This window comes from Pollicipes pollicipes, unplaced genomic scaffold, assembly GCF_011947565.3.
Source record: "Pollicipes pollicipes isolate AB1234 unplaced genomic scaffold, Ppol_2.1 Scaffold_7262;HRSCAF=8765_pilon_pilon_pilon, whole genome shotgun sequence".
Lineage (NCBI taxonomy): Eukaryota > Metazoa > Arthropoda > Thecostraca > Pollicipedomorpha > Pollicipedidae > Pollicipes > Pollicipes pollicipes.
The window spans coordinates 20,010,908-20,030,366 of record NW_023597055.1 but is presented as its reverse complement, the minus strand read 5'-3'; the positions used below and the strand labels follow the sequence as shown (position 1 = coordinate 20,030,366).

At 51.0% G+C, this 19,459-nt stretch overlaps 1 protein-coding gene across 1 annotated transcript; it reads right to left on the bottom strand.

Moving 5' to 3' along the window:
* Nucleotides 1-409: 409 nt before the first annotated feature.
* Nucleotides 410-11,029, bottom strand: LOC119113542 (innexin inx2). Its single transcript, XM_037237842.1, has 5 exons — nt 10,986-11,029; nt 9,773-10,474; nt 9,268-9,425; nt 3,744-3,899; nt 410-509 (listed from the first exon to the last, which is right to left on the bottom strand). Exons 2-5 carry the CDS (start codon nt 10,463-10,465, stop codon nt 410-412), a joined length of 1,107 nt encoding a protein of 368 aa, XP_037093737.1. The 5' UTR covers nt 10,466-10,474; nt 10,986-11,029.
* Nucleotides 11,030-19,459: the final 8,430 nt, after the last annotated feature.

Here is a 19,459-nt window from a genome sequence, read left to right as displayed (position 1 = left end):
TCAACAGCAAAAATAAAAGATGGTCTGACTTATCCACGCTAAGGCTATATAAAAGATACGTCGTCTTTAAGTCTCTTTAGCACATTCTCACCGGCGTGTTTATGACATAGTGTTCAGCCAGACGACTCTTCTTGAGGCGAAGGTATTGCATCTTCACCAAACCACATTTCATTTCAGTTTCGAATGACCTCACAAAACCACGCCTTGCAAAATTGTAAACACAGGGGTGTCGCGAAGTGTAATGCGCCATGCGCACATAGCACATGTCTTCAAGAATGTTGATTTTTGGTTCGCAAAGGTGCGACTCGTAGCCCGTACATTGAAAACAGATGCTCACAATGTCTGCGCCACCGACTATACACTGGTCACATCCTTCCCCTTTAGCAGGTTCTTCTCATTCAGGTCGTAGTCAGAGGAGTGCGACCGGTTTCAGCTCGCGGTCCAGAGCGCGCAGCACGTCCAGGAACGTGAGGTTGTTCATGCTCCTGCCAAGGCTGTGCAGAAGATACCTGCCGGAGCACACACGGGTCATGCTGCGCGCGTATCATGCTCGTGATCATGCTCGTGTTTATGCTCGTGTTCATGCTTGTGTTTATGCTCGCGCACAGGCTCAGGCCCAGGCTCATGCTCTCTGGCGTCCTCCTGACGGAACTGTGCAGAGGCACCTGCAGTAGAGATCATGCGATTGGCGTACCACGCGGGACGTCAGAAAGCGATGCAATGAAAGACCCGCGGGCCGCAAGCTGTGAAGAGGTTGGCAAGTGGACTGCCCGATGCATCCTAGGCTTTACTGCGTTGGTTACACAAAATGGCTAAGTATGCAAGTGCTCCGCTCCTTCCATCGCCTTACCGCCGTACACCGTTCGGAGGAACTAAGAATCATTACGCAGGTCAACCGCCAGCTCATTGAGACATGTCTTGTGATGTGCTTGACATGAATGAGCGTCGGTATCGAAAAGACAATCGATTTTCTTGCATCACGTCCGGCTTCATGGTGAGACGGGAAACATTTTGCCGCGCCTAGCCCTGTTAGCCTTCATTGTTGACTGCAATGCACGGGATAGGACGATTCGAAAACGGTCTGGAAGTTGCTAAACTCTCATGTTTAAGAAGGATCTGGAACTTAGGTTTGAAAGCCTTACATAGGCTAAACCACAATGTGCCAGTCAGTCTTGATTTCATCATCGCTCAATAAATATCATGTTTTTGTCAGACTGGATGTGGCACAGCATCTGCCTGCTGTCAGACTGCGGTTTCAATGTCGAAATAATGCCGGCGCAGTCCTGATACATTGTGTTATGTCTGCGGCTCGTGCCACACCAGGTCGCAACAACGTATCACCGGAAATGAAATAAAGTTGATCTGCAGTTTGTATTTATGTTGACCTCTTTAGGATCAGAATACAAATGAGCGCGGCACGTCATCAGGAGAGCCCGTTCGAATGAGCCAGGAGATGGACGAAGAACGAAAAAGGGCGATACCTTGCTGCTGACGTGGAGGTAGCAGCAGCAAAATGTTGCGGAATGTTGCGTTTGCGTTTGTGTGGTGAATGTCACTGGTTTTCAGCTAAGAACAAGCAAGAGATTGTCCTACCCTGGAACGGGCCATTCGATATGACCGGCGCCGCAATGCTAGCCTTTACAGTGCACTAGCGCCTCAAGACGACTTGAGCGGTCGCTGTGAAGGCACGCTTCGACCCACGCTGGAATACACGGTCGCCCGTTCCCTATATCGCCAAAGGTGCTAGATGTGTGTTGAACGCTCTGGTCCTGGCGTTTTGGTTCGACTCCTAAACCATCTTGTGCATCTTCTCTGACCAGTCAGTGGTAGTGAATGCCCTTGAAACAATGCCCTGAAAAGTGAACTAAGGATATCAATTTTAGGACTATTTTGTGTTCACGCTTTGGAAATTTTGTGGATGTGGTCCAAGTGGCTCAAATTTTGTGATGAACTATAAATTGAGGTATGCTAGGTAAAGCGAAACCCTGAATTGGGAATAGGACCTAACCCATTTAGTGCAAGATGCAGAATACCTCTAGGCTTACTATGTTAATGACATCGTTGCCATAGCTTGTAAGCAGGTTGATGGCTTGAAAGAAATTTCCACTCGATAGATTGAGTTGGTTGTCCATGAAAAATAAGTCATATCACGTGCGGTGGCATTGTGTCTTAATTCATTCCAGTCGTGCGTTATTTGGTAAGATTGTTTTGCACAACGTGGATACTAAGGACGTATAGCATCAAAATACGACGGAAACATAGTATGTATGATGCATGAACTTTGGTCTACCACACTCACTGTTGAGTGCTATCAATAAGAGGAAATCCTATATCCTGGCATTATCCTAGGCTTTTTGGCTGACAGCAAGGTAATGCAACTTAATACCCTACAAAGGCTTTGACAGGTACAATGTATCTAAATATACAAATCAAGCTGATCTTTTCTACCCGGCTCCTTTGTTTGGCTGCAAATCATGTTTACCCTAGCCCTGAAAGGGGGTGATACCGTCCTCTGAGGGGTTTTAGGATATGATGCCGTCCTCTGAGGGGTTTTAGGATATGATACCGTCCTTTGAGGGGTTTTAGGATATGATGCCGTCCTCTGAGGGGTTTTAGGATATGATGCCGTCCTCTGAGGGGTTTTTAGGATATGATCCCGTCCTCTGAGGGGTTTTAGGATATGATGCCGTCCTCTGAGGGGTTTTAGGATATGATGCCGTCCTCTGAGGGGTTTTAGGATATGATACCGTCCTCTGAGGGGTTTTAGGATATGATGCCGTCCTCTGAGGGGTTTTAGGATATGATGCCGTCCTCTGAGGGGTTTTTAGGATATGATGCCGTCCTCTGAGGGGTTTTAGGATATGATGCCGTCCTCTGAGGGGTTTTAGGATATGATGCCGTCCTCTGAGGGGTTTTAGGATATGATGCCGTCCTCTGAGGGGTTTTAGGATATGATGCCGTCCTCTGAGGGGTTTTAGGATATGATGCCGTCCTCTGAGGGGTTTTAGGATATCTCTGCCATGTGTTGTAATCGTGCCCAAATCTTCAGTAGCCTAGGGGGTACCCATTGCGCCTGTTTTGACACCAGAGGCCTGTTACTAGTTTGTCTGGTTTCTGAGCAGTGGCGGTTCCCGAGGAACATTGCATGGCGATCTGCGGCCTGGGTGGCTACAGACGAAGCCGCGGAGCGCGCGCGGCAGGCTAGCTTTGTTACATGAAAGGCGCCATACATCGTGAATATGTGTTTAAAAAACAACCGTATACACTCAGAATCGAACAAGGAGCATGTCTCTTTATGTCGTGTGTTGGTACAGATCATGGTTTTGTGTCATGTTGTAAAGCTGAAAAGTGCGATTTCTGCAAAGTTCGACCTTTACCTGCCATGATGGGGTCAATTACTGACTTAAAAACATGTAAGCTAGTGTCAATGGCAAGACTTCGTCGAGACCATCCGACTGGTATTTTTCTCAGTTCTAGCTTTATTAGTTCAGAAACGCCGGAGGGTGGCATCCACAGCCCCCTCCCCCTATCAGTCCGGGCTATGAAAAAATAGGCGAATCAGGGTGAGGATTAAAGCTTGCATTCAGTAAGTTATAAGGAATCCTCTGCTTGGAGGGTTAGAACTGCATGAAGCCGTTTGCGTGGGAAGCAAGGCATGCCAGCCGTGTGGCACCATGATAATCCGTCAAACCCTCCCTGATCGGGCGTCCGGACAGTCGCTGGCTGTTGCCATGGTAACCTACCAATCGCCGTACTGGCAGCGATGGACTAGCGAGTCGACGGCGTCGCGGGCGCTCGGGTCCAGTGGGCTCGGTCGGAGTGTGCCGCCGTGCTGGCGCAGGATCCGCGCGCGGAATGATGGCGACACCATGGTCAGCACTCGGTACAGCAGGGCCAGCCTGGGGAACACAGGGCGTGGTCAATAGCCATGGCGGTGACACTATGGTCAGCAGCCGGTACAGCAGGGCCAGACTGGGGAACACAGGGCGTGGTCAATAGCCATGGCGGTGACACTATGGTCAGCAGCCGGTACAGCAGGACCAGCCTGGGGAACACAGGGCGTGGTCAATAGAAATGGCGATGACATTATGGTCAGCTGCCGGTACCGCAAGGCCAGCCAGGGGAACACAGGGCATGGTCAAAAGTAATGGCGTTGACACTATGGCCAGCAGCCGGTACAAACAGGTCAGCCAGGAGAGAACAAAGAGAGTGGTCAGCAGTCTGCACTCGGGTCTTACTCTGGATCATCGAAACACTATCTTGGCCACCGAACCCAGGAAATCTGGAAAGGCCCGCTGTAAGCCCACGTGCGCTGGTGCAGACAGCCCGACGTGAGCGAGCCGTCAGGGCTACCTGAATGGGGCCAAAAGTTTAACTTCTGCCTACCGTGCTGCCTACCGAGTACCCCTGGTATGCAGTATGTGCTTGCAACCTAACCGCGAGCACTTGCGGTGAGACGCCAGACACTAAAAAGCAGTCCTTACGCCGAGGTTCGGCGATGGACTATAGACGTTGCACCTTAGATGCGGAAACGTACTTTAGAGGGCGACCCTAGCTCCGCGTAGCGGTCACATGGTGTAAGTGGAGTGCCCGCTAGTAACTATCAAAATGACAAAACGAATCAAATTTTGATGATTTTGAGTATTGATGGCCTGCAACACACACTATCAATTCCTTCAAGTGGAAATCCGGTGATTCGATTGATTTGAAAACTGATTAGTCAGTTTATATTGATTTCACAGCTTATAAAACTTCCCTGCAATAGGAGGGTATTCCAGTGGCGCATTCCACCCAATAGTGCACCTTGTATTAATTCACGAAGCTGCTTCTGCTAAATGCCCCTTATAAGCCTTCGCACGCGCTCGGCAAGATTAACTTTGGCGAAACGGTTGACCACCCACGCCGCTGGCGTCTTCTCGCTCTCACCACGGCGTCGGCCGTTGGGCCCGATAACAGGATAAGATAGCCTAGCCATAGATGAACGCCCGTCGAATCAGGTCACGTGACTGCTACTGCCGCGGCCAGAGGACACCTTGAGATGAAGCGCATGTACAGCGCTGTGTGAAGTGCTAGAGTCCTGATGGACGGACTCGCAAGGCTTCACGTGTCAACTCAGGGGACAGTAAATGTAACAAGGTTCCCTAGCCCAGAGAGGAAGCTCAGAAGCGGCAGACGGCCCTGCCGTCTCCGCTAGCCATATCTGTACCTCCCAGTTCAGTCAGACAGCAGCGAGGACAGCTCCGCCTTTGTGCGCTTATCTCCGCTATCTGAGAAACTTTAGTCAAGACGTGGTAGGTGGCAAGGGGCTGATGGCTCGCGTTCTGCGAGGTCGATTTCGCTGAACAATGATGGAACAATCGGCGAACAAGGGAGTGTAAGAACGACACGGATCGATCGCATGTGTCTATACTTTTTCTAGCATCTTGGATCTCTAAGCGTCTGTGACAAGTAAAAGCTTATCAATAAGCCGCCCAACCGAGCTGCCGCCGTAGCCCAACCACTGCGCTACTGAAACGAGTGTGTATATCAGGGTAAGAAAACGAGTCGACTGCACTCGCTCGTACAACAACATTTTAGCACTGCTTTACCTCGCGATTTATTTAGTCTTCACGCAAAATTTGTTGGTAAGAAGAAACAGGTCATGGGCGTTAGTCTTCGTCAAACTGAGCCAAACGAATAATTTTAACCGCCACGTCATTGTATTTGCAAGGAGAGGAATGGAGACGAACAAAACTATAGCAGACGAGCACACACCAAACGCAAACACACACACACACACACACACACACACACACACACACACACACACACACACACACACACACACACACACACACACACACCACACACACACACACACACACACACACACACACACACACACACACACACACACACACACACATACACACACACACATACACACACACACATACACACACACACACACAACACACACCCCACATACACACACCCACACACCCACACACACACACACACCCACACCCACACACACACACACACACACACACACACACACACACACACACACACACACACACATACATACACACGCACACACCCACACACACACACATACACACACACGCACACACACACACACACACACACACACACACACACACACACACACACACACACACACACACACACACACACCAATATATAGCTCAGTTTATCACTCGGCACGCTACCAGAGGTCATTCAAAATGAACACTTTTTCTGAACCGGCATCTTCATATATCAGTGATGTCATCAGGAAATAATGCTTCAGATTGAAGCAATACTTAACGCCGTGTCATTTACTTTTTAAATGCATAGGAGTTCTGCTTTTTTCCATTGCAATGAGGTTTGGCGGGACTAGATCAGGTCGTTTTGTTGTGTTTCTAGGCACTTTGCGTTGGACCTATTTCTAACAATTTTCCTCCATGTACTCTTTGCGGAACATAAATGAATTCGTAGCGCTCGTAAGGACCTTGTGAGATTGCAGGAGACGCGCGTCTCCGTGATGCGGAGACACGGAGATGCGTCTCCATAACCCTACCGAAGGAGCGTTCTAATTGCATTCAGTGGAAGGCTGGGCATTCGTAGGACCCGACCTGCTTTCCTGAAAACTGGGTCATGTAACGCTACTATTGGGAAATAGCTGTCATCGCATTCCAGCTCTTGTAAAGGGTGGGCAGTACAAACTGCATTTCAGAGATCGCAAGTGCTGCCGGCACGGAATCTGCTTGCATCGCGTCTGATATTTCCATAATATGGCTATTACGGATTCGGACAACGAGAGGTAATGAAGAGGGAGGAGTAATATAGATATAGTTATACACCAGTTTTACACCAATGACATTAGTGACACGTTGGACGTGTTAGATTCTATACCAAACCAGCATAAGCAGCCCAGCACACAAGTTATGAAGCTACGTGACACCCCTGTGCTCCTAAGACAGTTCTTAAATTGACCGATGGTCTGGATCTCGTGACCGCAGTCGGTACACAGTTCCACGCGAGTACGGTACAACACCGGAAGATGTGCTGAGAGAACGTTAGCCTAGACTTGAGAAGCCCCAAGTGTCCCGCGTGCGAGGCACAAGTGGCACGGCTGGAGATCGCTGACCTCATAAAAAGTCACGAAAGCTTTTAAATCGAAAACGGGCCTTCCTCACTTTTGGCTCTCCAAAGGAGCGGTGAGGTGAGGTGAGGTGCGGTGAGCTCTCATTTTGAACATTCGAGATGCGTCCTGATTCCTATCCTGATCTCCCATTTTTCCTTCGGCTTCCCTAATCCATCCTGATTTCTTCTGATCAGACAGTGGTATTAGCCTTTTCCTCGGAGAAAACCAGGAGAACGGGAACATAGTTGGGTTGATATTTCGGCAACACGCAATTATCAAAATCATACCAGAAGAACAACTTACGTAGTTCTGATCTACTACGCATTAAAGGAAAAGGTCAAGAGTTTTGTTCGTACCGGGCGACTTGAGTAAAACATCAGGTGAAAGAGTGTTGTAAAACAGTGACTGAAAGTTGAAAGACGGTAATAATGCAGCCGCAGGGATGACGTCACCGTGCACCTCACAAAAGCCTTCCGGGGTCCTGTTTGCTGAATGGGCGGATGCAAATTACCGCTGATCCATCCGGCACAGATTGAGTGTAGGTTCAGGGCACACGCAAGAAGCTCCGATTAGCAGGTTCTCTTTACCTCAAGTTATATTTGAAAACATTTTGGAACAAAGAAATAGGAAATAACGTCAAGCGGGGCTACCATTAAGACGTGCGTGGTAATTGTGTGTCGCAGCAGACTTGTCCTAATTTGAGATGCAGAGGGGAGGAAGAACAATGATGGTTCTTCAACGACCGCCAATTTCCAGCTACCTTAGCAACTAAGGGTGCCATTTGCAGCACACCGGTCCTTCAAGGCTGCACGAGGTGCATGTGAGTTGACATAGCTGGAAGCCGGATGTTGAACCAATAGCAAATGTGGCAGAACTAATCTAGTGTGACGTCACATTTGCTCACACTGGCAGCCAAACGGTGCCTTGCAAACGAGACTCCGTGGAACGTGATAAACATCCGGGATGGGGAGGGGTAGCAAAGCAAAGGTAGACACGAGGCTCGGTTGCTAATTCTTGTTACAGCAAGGCATTGAGTCAGACGCGACAATCCGCACAATATGACTGAGCTTCACGGGGCGGAAATGACGTCTGGCTTTCTCTTGACAAGCCCCGAGAGCTGACTTTTGAACTATGCAGTCATCGTGGTTTCTCATCATCGTTCCATTATGACGTCATCGTGGCTCAAGATTTCCCGACTGGCTGTGTAATGCCAATTGTATAAAGAGGCTCCTATTCCCTGTTATTAAGTCCCGCCCGTGATGTACTTCAGACCTTCGGCCGCGTTTACAAAACCCTTTCGATATGACATATGTCACTGGGGCTTTCCGACGCACTCAGCTTTCGAGTCATATGACGTCGTCTGCTTCTCGCCCCTGTAACAAGGGCGGGTGCCGCGAGGAGTCGGACCCCGCACCTGTGATTTCCCAAAGGCGCAGATTAACCACTACACTATCGGTATCCTCCATTCCACATGACGAAAGGCTTCAAAGGATAAGAAGAAATGATGAATTGGCTTTCTGCTGAACTGCCGACATCAACGTGTTACGAGTGGTGTTCGTTCCACGAATAGCACCCAGGGATGACGAAATGAAGGGGCACCACTAAATGCCTCAGAATTGTCGACGTAACGGTAGCCTTCTCAATAAAGTTTCGATCGTGAGTTTGTTTTTAAACGCGGAAGAACGGACTGAAAATGAAGCCACGCGACTGGTTTGCGACAGTCGGGCGTCAAACAACGTCACTCCCAGCATTGTGCATGAGTGTACCGCTGTGGCCAATGAGCCGAAATGCCTGTCCTCCTGCATTGCGAAGAGGTTTACCAGTGGCACAACGTTTGTCACAGTCATGCTGATGCTCTTGAACGGCAATGGCGCAGACTTGTATTTGGATGTTCAGTGAATAATGTTCTGGTTATCTATAACCGTGTAACTGCCGCCCCGAGGCAAGTGCGTCGGTGGGACGGGGCCGCAGATTTTTACCTTAGCGTATGGATTTAGGACGCTCTAGGTTTTGTTTCCTGAAGGAGGTCATTAAGATATAGACCTGGCAGGCGGCTCTACCCACTACCACCTACGAAAGGTGGCGGAACCGGCAAGGCGGACGAGGGCTAAGCTAGTGGGCACCAGGCTACTCACGCGCTGATGACCGAGAGAATGATGAGCCAGAACCACAGGATGACGTAGATTTTCTCGTTGATGATGTTGAGCGCCAACACGCACAGTGCGTCGTGCTTCTGGACCGTACCTGAGGGACCGTACTTCCAGAACTTGCATTTGGTAACGCGTGGGAAGACCTGGCGGCAGGGGCGGCGTCAGGGGTCAGGCTGCGGGCGGCAGAGAGAGCCCGAGGTCCGGTGCAAAGTTGCTGGGTGCCGCAGCGGGCTGTCGCCAGTACATGGCCTTGTCGAGTCAGTGTACCATGATGCAACATGCGCCTGATATCAGACCGGAGAAGGTGGTGGGGTTTATAGAGTAAAAGCTTTCTTCAGGGGAGAGAACGTTCTTTACGTTTCTGACGACCCGATCCAAATAACCGCTGGGGGAGCAATATCCAAAATGGGTATGCCTTTGGACTGTGTCGGTTTGGAAGTGAATGGTGGCTGATCAGTTCGACACGGAGTCGGCGCTGCCTGCCTCTCACCTCGTACATGGGGTCCGTGCGGTCCTCGGGGTCCTGCCAGAGGAAGCTCGCCACCTTGGGACCGTAGTTGGTGAACTCGCCGCCCAGGAAGGCGTTGGTGATGCTGATCTGCACCAACACGTTTACAAAGTTGAGTATCTCGCATACTATGTACTTAACCGCCCATACGTTGTGCGTATGGAGGTGCAGTGCTAGGTACTTGACGAGCAGATTTTCCTTGTCCTTCTTCTCCGCCTCGTCCAACGACCGATTGTCCAGCCCCATCAGGATCGTGTACACCTTATCCGTCTGGATCGCCTTCCAGATCCAATGCGGCACGTAAAAGCTGATGGCCTGTATGAACAGCATGTAGGGCACCCAGATGTAGTAGTTGTGGTAGACCTTCTCGTCCTCGGCCATCTCAGGCCCCAGGCCCCAATGAGGCACCTCTACGCCAACCTTCATGTTGTAGTACTTGGGCAGTGTGTAGGTGGACGTGATGTAGCAGTAGGTGTCGATGACCTTCTGCGGGATCGAGTCCTTGTCGGGCAAACACTCGATCGGGTCTCCGATGTACTGTGTGGCCGTCACCAGAATGCAGCAGCCCATGATGAAGACGAAGGTGGCGCGGTAGTGTAGCTTGAACACAGCGCCTTCTCCGCGAGGCTTTGTCGACAGCTTCAGTGAGGTTACCGGCTTAAGGACGTCCAACATGATGGCGCCCTGAACGAATCGTTGAAAGGTTAGAAGCGCACAGCATCTGTTTCATCGTCGCTGCACTTCCGATTCGTGATTTTCATTTTCGTCAAAGTTGTTGTGCCAATATGCTTGCTAGTGTGTTATTTGTGCTCATAGGATTATCTCGTCCCTTTGCCCGCCGCATGCTGCATTTCCCACACCTGATAGGAGTACATGCGCTCATTGCATGTCCTCACACTTAGGTCATCTGCTACTCATTCGTCAATGGCTTGTAATGGTGTTGTAATGTAATGTAAATGGAGTGGTGTTGTAATGGTGTAATGGCTTGTCATGGTGTTTCTAGATTGTGTTCACGATTGCAACGACAGCAGAAGAAAGTGCACAGCCTTAGCGAACAACTTGATGCCGTTAAACGTGGCGCTATCATGTCATCATTATATCACAAATGCCTGATGTACAGTCGTATACGCATATGCTAGTTCTCAGTCATCGCCAAGCAAGCGAACAGACGTCACATCCGCAGTTGTCACGTTACCTGAGTTCTCTCTCCTGCTATCCAGCCGCGCCGCCACCGTCGCCGGGAATGGGATAGAAGCTGGGGCTTTAACGGCCCTCGCACCCTGCTGCCTTATCAGTGTCTAGCGTCTGGGGCAAGTCCCGCCACCAGGATACTATTGTAGGGGGAGGGGGGGGGGGGGCGTCGAAGCTCGGCTAGCGCTCGTCAGGCCGGTTCTTAACTTCCTGCAGAAGGCATCCATGATGAAAAAACGCGGACCTATGGAGGGGAGGGACCACCCCCTCCCCTCCCCCTCTTGGCTGCACTCCTGGTCTGCAGATTGTGGCTACGTGGAGGTGTTATCGCGGCTTACGCACGGTGTGCTCCAGACGTGTTTGAACACCGCTGCTGATGCAACGTAATGCCAAGAACTCAAAGTCTTGTGCTCTGTGATTTCTTATTCACATAATCAAATTTTGGTGCGTAGTTGAACAGAACTTTAACCCCACCCTCCGTACCTTACTAAGAGGCTGATCTCCCTCAATCAAATGGTTCGAAGGTAGGCATTGAACGGACTCAACACCAGATATACATGAGCACAATTATTATTTTTTAAATGGGAGACAGTTCTTGCATTTCGCTGTTTACTTCAGCGACTTATACCTCATTTACTTGACCTTTTTGACCTTAGTACTTGACCGAAATTATTCTAAGGCCTTGCACTTGACCTGTTACAATGAGTCGCGCGCGGTCCAGTCAGATGTGTTTCGTCCTTACGTAGTTCTTTGAGTTACATCCAGGTCCGGGTGAGTTAGGTCAAGGAGACAGAGGTGATTGAAGTCGAAGTGATCCACTTTTAAATGCAGAGGAGAGTGCCAAGCTTTTAAATACAGAGAGCCATCTGATGGAGATATCTATATTCAACTGGTCAATTGGTCAACTGGTTAATATATTGTCACTGGGTCAATTAAATCAACAAATGCAGTGGACCTTGGGTCAGGTTTAAATGTCAGACTACGTTCAAAACTAATCTGGACTTTTTTAACTCTAGAGCTTGCTGTATGAAGAAGTGCCTGGTGCTCATCGTGAATTTATTGATAAATGAAACCGTATTATGGATCTTTCATGAACTTCTTAAAGGTCAGAATAAGGCACTGACCTAAAGAACCCAGGTCAACGTTATGTTTTTAGGAGCATCGCAGGCACACCATCTCCTACTTCCCACTTTGCACGCCACCCGTCCAGGATCGTTGGGGCTTTCCCAGCGGAGAGTGGGGCACGGCGAGCAAGCCGGCCATGCCCAGAAATCCCCTCCCCCCCCCCCCCCCCCCACCCCATATAGCCAAACGCGACCATTAGGCCGAGCGAAGCCAGAGAGCTAAATGCAGACCAGCCCGAACCACTCCGGCCGATGGGCCCGCATCGTCGACCGGACCTGCTGGGGAGAGCAGCGTCTGTGTCGTCCAGCCAGGTGGGGTAAGCCGCCGTTTTGCCTCCGGAACAGCTAGGACGGTGGCCTCTTCTACCCAAATGGACTATCATTTAACTCTAGAACAGGCGAACGCCTGTTCTCCGCCGGCCGATCAAGATGAATGGACTCGAAAAGCCAGATCACCAGCGAAGCATTATGCGTGCAGGCATGTTTGTCTGACATGAAGACATGAGCCGCTCTTCCCCGTGAACCCCGGCGCGCCGACGCCGCCGTCAACCCAGCTGACACCAGAAGCCCCTCGCCACGTGGGAACGGGGGCTAGAGCGAGGCGCGCAGGGCCCGCCCGAAACGAGAGCAGGCAGACCTTGCGTCGTCGCCGGCAACGCCACGCCCGAGATTTGGCCCAGGGGCATGTTAGGCGCCGTGCCGTGGAAGCAACACGAGCTGGCCCGGCATCACAGGGGCTCTGTGGCAAAAGTATTGGTCCTTGCGCAAAAGCGAGGGCGGGCCGACTTAGTTCGAAAAAAATCACGGAAAATTTCGGATGGTGCGGGAGGCCTACGAGGAGTGTCGGAGGGGGTCCCGAGGAGGCGTTGGAGGGGGTCCCGAGGAGTGTCGGAGGGGGTCCCGAGGAGTGTCGGAGGGGGTCCCGAGGAGGCGTTGGAGGGGGTCCCGAGGGGGAGCTGGAGGGGGTCCCGAGGAGGCGTTGGAGGGGGTCCCGAGGAGGAGCTGGAGGAGAGTGGAGTCTCCTGGGGAGTCCCGAGGAATGAGGAGCGCAGAGGAGAAGCGGTGGTGGTAAACAGACAGCGAAATATGGCCTCGCGGACAACGGGACACCGGCGACAACAGACACGTCTGAGTACACAGGCTGTTGTCTCAATCCTTACCGGGCCATGGACAGCTGGCATTGCCGTGTCCCCTGAGCCTGCCCCACCGGGCGGGCGCGGGCCTCGGCCACCTATTCACTCTCGTGTAGTAAGGGAAGGGAATGGGGGAGGGGGGGGAGGGGCACTGGCCATGCGACCCACCCGGCCGGGCAATGTGTCCCGGGTGTACTCTCATGATTAGGCAAACAGGGGGGGGGGGGGGCGTGTGACGTCTCACGGGGTTCGCTTATGCCTTAGTGATTTTGTTAATGCAGGTGGCAGTCTGCGTTTCGGATTGTTCAGCATGGAAGCAAGGCTGAAAGGCATTCGGTTAGGCGGTGACAGGGCGCTCGCGCCCAGCGTGGGTGGGCGTAGTGTTTAAAGGCCCATGAAGAGCGCTTCGGCGCGACGGCTCGCTCGTAAGCACGCTCCGAGGCCGTCTTGTTTGTTTTTTTTTTCATTGGAGGCGACCACGTGGAGGCGCACTGGCTCGTCATAGCCCTCGTCCGTCCTGCGCCGCGGCCAGGCGCGGCGAACGGGCGACGCCGGCATATCCATGAAGGTTTTCCTTTTGCTGTGGCGTCATTCTGTTGCCTACCTGGGCGGTTAGACTATTGTCGTTCCCTTAAATCTTTTCCCGATTGCTCAGGTGACCGGACCCTTGCCGAACCCTGTCCCGCGCACCTGCAGTGGTTTGATCGGCGCGCTTTGTCTTCTCCCTCCACTTTGCCGCTTGTCCGGCCCGAGTTATCGACTGACTTAACATGGCATTCGTGCGCGCGTTTTTTGGTTCTGTTTGTCGTCGTTGTTGTTGTTGCTGATTGCCTTGTCTAAGCGGGGCATTTGCTTTGAGATCCACGGGGTCAACCCCCGGGGGCTGTCAGTCCCCCTGTCCCCCCTGCCCCCCTGTCAGTCCCCCTTCCCCCTGTCCCCTTGTCAGTCAGTCAGTCCCCTCACGTCCGATTCGCAACATGCCGTCCTCCCCCGAAGAATCGATCGAAGAGAACGTAACTGAAGGATGATGGAGGATGATAACTGAAGGCTCGGAACGCGCCCCGAACAGCACGGCTCGACGACGGCAGGGTTGAGTAGCCAGACGACCGCGGTCCTGCTTTTAGGCAGACATGCGCTTGTGGGAACGCGACTCGAAAGCACGGTTCCGCTCTTTTTTGAACTGAGAAACGGTTGACTTGTTTCGTTGACCCTCACTTGACCTCAGACGTGACGGCATGAAGAGACATAGGTCATGGTATGGCCAAGGACCAGTGGGAACCGCGTGCGATGCCGGATTATGCACGACGGCTGCTGGATCTGTCCGTTGGTATGTCACACCATGGGAGAGAACAGGGCACAGCCTGTTCTCTTCCGACGTGGTGCACACCAGGCCTTATGAGCTCTTGATGGCAGGATGATCGGGACGGATAGAGATCCGCCATCGACGCTCACAGGGAAGGGCGACAAGGAACCGGGTCGCCGGACAGGCCGGTCAGGCCGCGTCTTCAGAGCGCAGCGGCGGAGGAGACCGTAAGCCGTGAACGCAGGTCACGCCAGGCGCTCGTCGTGTGCGGAGGGGCTCCACCGTCCCATCGGACGCACTGTCCACCTCCAGGCCTCTGAGGGACACGCTGTGGCGCAGTGCCTTGCGAAGCTCGCCCCGGCAGGCGAGAGGCGAGGGCGCAGAAGTGCCGGAGACGGCTCCTTTGTGCTGGACGAGGCGCTGCCTAAGGCGCGTGCGCGGTCACGGAAAGCTGCGAGTAGCGGGCGTGGCCGAATGAATGAAGGGCCGCCCACCGTGGACGGACCGCGGTAGGCGTCGTCCGAACAGGGAGCCGTCACCCCTGGAGGTCAGGCGAGGGAACGAGTCGCCGTGCAGCTCCGGACACCTGATGTCGGCTCAGCAGCTGCGTCGGTGCCGAGCTGATGAATCAACATTGCATCTTCTAAATGGGGCTTAAACGTGGCTTTATTGAATGTTTGCAATGTGACAAGCAAATTCAAATCTTGTTTGACAATGACTCGCGCAGACGTCCAATTAGAATGCCAAGGCGCCGCATAAAAGGCGGGGGTGGGGGGAAGAGGAGTCCCATCCATGTACCAGCCAAGAGTGAGTGGGGTGACGTAGGCGCCAGCGGATGTGGATGCTCGGAGTGTGTATGGTGGGGGCACCGCGAACGCGTGGAGTCTGCGTGGGTAAGGTAAGGCCGAGGGGGGCTCCCATGGTTTTTATTCAGTGGGCCCTCGCCAATGTAATTCGCCGGCTACGTGGGATCATCATCGGCTGAAAAGGCGGAGGTGGAGTATCGTGGCTAAGGGCGCACAGCCATATACGGGGAGGCAGACGTTCATGGTGCCTCACCGGACCTACCATCCCGCCAATGTCCCGTTCAACCACTGCATCCTAGCTATGTGGCTCACATGAGTGGGCGTTGATGTAGGGTGTACCGAAGTCACAACGTGCCGAGTCGTGCTCTAACATCATCTGGCTCGTATGCTGACCAATGGGCTCCTCAGTGTAAGTTCGCTCTTGTGTGGAGGCGTGACAATAGCGGCCGACGGCACACAAACATCCAGCGGCGGCCCAGCAGCGGCGCAGCGCACGCACACCACCCAAGAACTCTCCCCCCCCCCCCCCCACACACATACCACACTACCTAGCGTAATCCTCGACGCTATTCAAATGCAAACAAAAAATCAGTCTTGTCTAATTTCGGTCATCATGACCTTCGACACGCCAAACAGGGTCATTGACCTTGAAAAATCACCAGTGACCTTCGCTCAGACTTCAGACATCTAGGTTGCATGAGACAGTCTGGACTTCTTTACGCACCAATCTGGAATTTGACCTTGTTTGACCCTTTTTAACCTAGGAACCTCAAATTTGACACAAGTGGGTCATCTTGAACCCAACATACCCTGTGAATTTGACATCTGTAGCTTTTTACTTTTTTAGTTTCAATGGGAGACTCAAGCTACCACTCAAACCGAGCGGTGGGTATTTAACAGGCCATCTGGACGCATGTTGAGCAGAGTAATTTAAACACTGGGTATTTTGATAATGCTTGTGATGTCTATTTTCACACGAATAAGAAATCAAGATCAAAGGCCAAGGTCACCAAAGGTGGTAATTTAGCATTTATTCGTTTACTGCAGCAACACATAAACGGGCATCATGTTGGTGCTCGTGATGCCTGGTTTTCTCACACACGCAAAAATATATTTTAATCTAAAAACTTAGCTTGACACATAACAGGGTTTATTTTTTACCACAGACATGCGTTAAATGCCACATCACATTGATGCCGATGGTCTCTGCTTTCATCACATATCTGAACAAACTTTTGAGGTCAAGAGTCCCGATCGTTTGACATTTTTGGCAAATAGATAGAACAAAGTGAGCATCACAAAGACACCTGCGATGTCCAGTTTGGTACACTTGGAAAAACAAAAATCCGAAGATGTAAAGCCTTGGTCACACAAAACACACGTCCTTTACATATGTTGATTTATCTAAAAAAAAACAATACAAAATGGGCATAATTATGCTGCATGTGATTTCCACGCTCCTGACATTGAAAAAACTAATTAACAAAGTCAAAGGTACAGTTCACACCATACACGGCGCATTTGTATTTATTCGTGTACTGAAGAAATATGTCATAAGTCATGTAGTTAGGATGTTTGCGATGTCTGCCTTTGTCAGACTTGGAGAGGATTACTCTGAGTGTTAAAGGTCAAGGCCACGCAAACCGTAGAAGCTAGGCATGTATCAAAAACTCAAAATATTGATACTCATTAAGTCTTCTTGCGTCTCACTTGAAAAAAAAAAACATGCAAAAACGTGAAAAATCAAAAACAAAAACACACCAAAACGAAAAAAAACGCACAAGCAAAAAACGGAAAAAAAGCAACAAAAGCAAAAAACACAAAAAACAAACACATCAGGATTGAAGGTCAAGGCCACAAAAACGCCGTACCCGGCGTTTTATTCGTTTATTGAGAAACAAGGCAAAAAAATCGCGACATACTGATGCTCCCCATTCCTATTTAAGTTTGGTTAGAGAAGTAACTCTCAAGGTCAAAGACCGAGTTGACAGACAGTTTCGCACCCTGGCACTTGTTTGCGTGCCCAAAAAATGTGACCAAATTGGTATCGTGCTGGTGCTTGTGCTGTCTACTCTTGTTACACCTAAAAAATAATCTTATATGGTCAAAGGCTATGGTTACACAAACGCAGAATCATATGTGTTTGTTTTGTTTATCAAAGAAACACAACGCAAATCGTGTGTTGAATGTGTTCGTAGTGTCGCTACATTTAAAAAGAACTAACTCCCGAGGTAAAAAACTTCAAGGTCGCTCTAAACGTGGTACCAAACATTTGTTCCTTGCTTTAGTAATAAAACAAAAAACCGTATCATATCAATGCTTGGGAATTCTGATTTGGTCACACTTCAGAGAACGCATGTATCTAGGTGAAATGTCCAACAAATATAAAACGCGATGCCCTCGCATTTCCCTGTTAAATTAAGAGATGTCACAAAATGCGTGTCATGGAGGTGCTCATCATGCATGTTATTGAACTTGACAGAAAACTTACTACCGGGGTCAAAATCAAGGACCAAAACGCGGCGCTCTGGCATTTACCCGAAAACAACGGAGTATCGTATCGATACTCAGGACGCCTGTCTTTCTCATTCTTGGTCAAACTTGAAATTAACGTCGATGGTAAAGTTAACACAAACCGCAATACCTTGGTATTAATTCGTTTATTTAGGAACTACCACAAACGTCATGTCGCATTGATGCGCATGATGTCTGCTTTCATCACAACTTGAAAAAACTAACTCTTCGTGGCAAAAACGAAAATCGCACAAAGCACGGCATCCTTCTATTTATTCGTTTGTCTTCGAAATGCAGTCATTTTAGGGAGGTACCCACTTCTAGAGAGGCACCATGAAAGCCTCCAAGCGCTTTAAATTGAAGTGGCGTCACATTTTAGAAGGCACAGAAAGTTGCCTCATTTTTTTTATTTTCACGAGAAACCAAGGGCAATCACGGTCGGTGGGGGCAGGGTCACGTGACTAACCTTAGGGCCTTGATTCCGAAGGTCGTGAGGAGCCCTTGGAGCACCGAGGGAACGACGATCAAGGGTTTGCTCGAAGGGTCGGAATGGTAGGCCAGGCGATAAAGGGACCTTGGTCAATATGCAATGCCGAAAAAAATCGGTCCCGCGGCGGCCTTGGCCCCAGGGCCTCTTTCCCAAGTCGGGGCAGGCCGGCCTGGAATGTTAGTCCAAAAGATTTGTGCATTTATCAGGGCCACTGAGCTGTTTAGGGGCTCACAGGGTCAAACAAGGGGCCCGGTGTTGACAATAAGCCGAAAGTTAGCCATACTCACATTTGCTGAACTGGGACAGAAGTGGAACCTCAAATGTCAAAAAATATATGTTCGTGTGAAAGAATTCGTTAGTTTTCCGGAGGACCATCGACATGAGACATTGAAAGGAAAGAGTCTCTATTAGCCAAAGAGTTGCCAAAGCAAAGGTGAGAGAGGGGTTGAAAGGGCGGCGTCGCACACTCCGAAGTCGTCGTCGTCGTCGTAACGCTGTCGCGGGCTCGCGTCGAGCCGCGCCGGCGGAGTCTGAACGTGGACTGCTCGGCAGGGACCGTGCGTCCCCGCCCGCGTGTGCCCATAAACCCACGTGAGTTCATGGGCACCAGATGGTGGGAATCAATCGCAGAGCGGCCGCTCACACCCTCGCGGGAGCCGCCGCCGCCGCGCTGGCAGCGACGGCCCGTTTGCTCGCTAACAATATATTTCCCTGGTCAGAACACTTCTGACAATGACATGGGACGTGAGAAATAATATTACAACGGCTTACACACACCAATGAGACAGTGACCTGTGCCAGTCAGAGGTCGCGGTGCCGAATGGGGTGCCCTCCGCACGGTTTCACCAGGCTGCAGGGGCCGATGGCTGAATTGGTGTCTCGGTGCCAAATAGACACCGGACTCCCGGTGCCGGTAAGAGGTCCCTTTTACGTCAGTGACGTGTCCCTGTATCGATCCTGTATCAGATGCCCAGGTCAGAGGGCCTTGCTGTATCAGTGATGGGACCAGTGGCGTGATGTATCCATCTGAGGGCATTCTATCGACCAGTACAGCCTGGTCCCCGTATCGTCAGAAAAGCGGTTGCTAGGCACACCAGGATGGGACAAA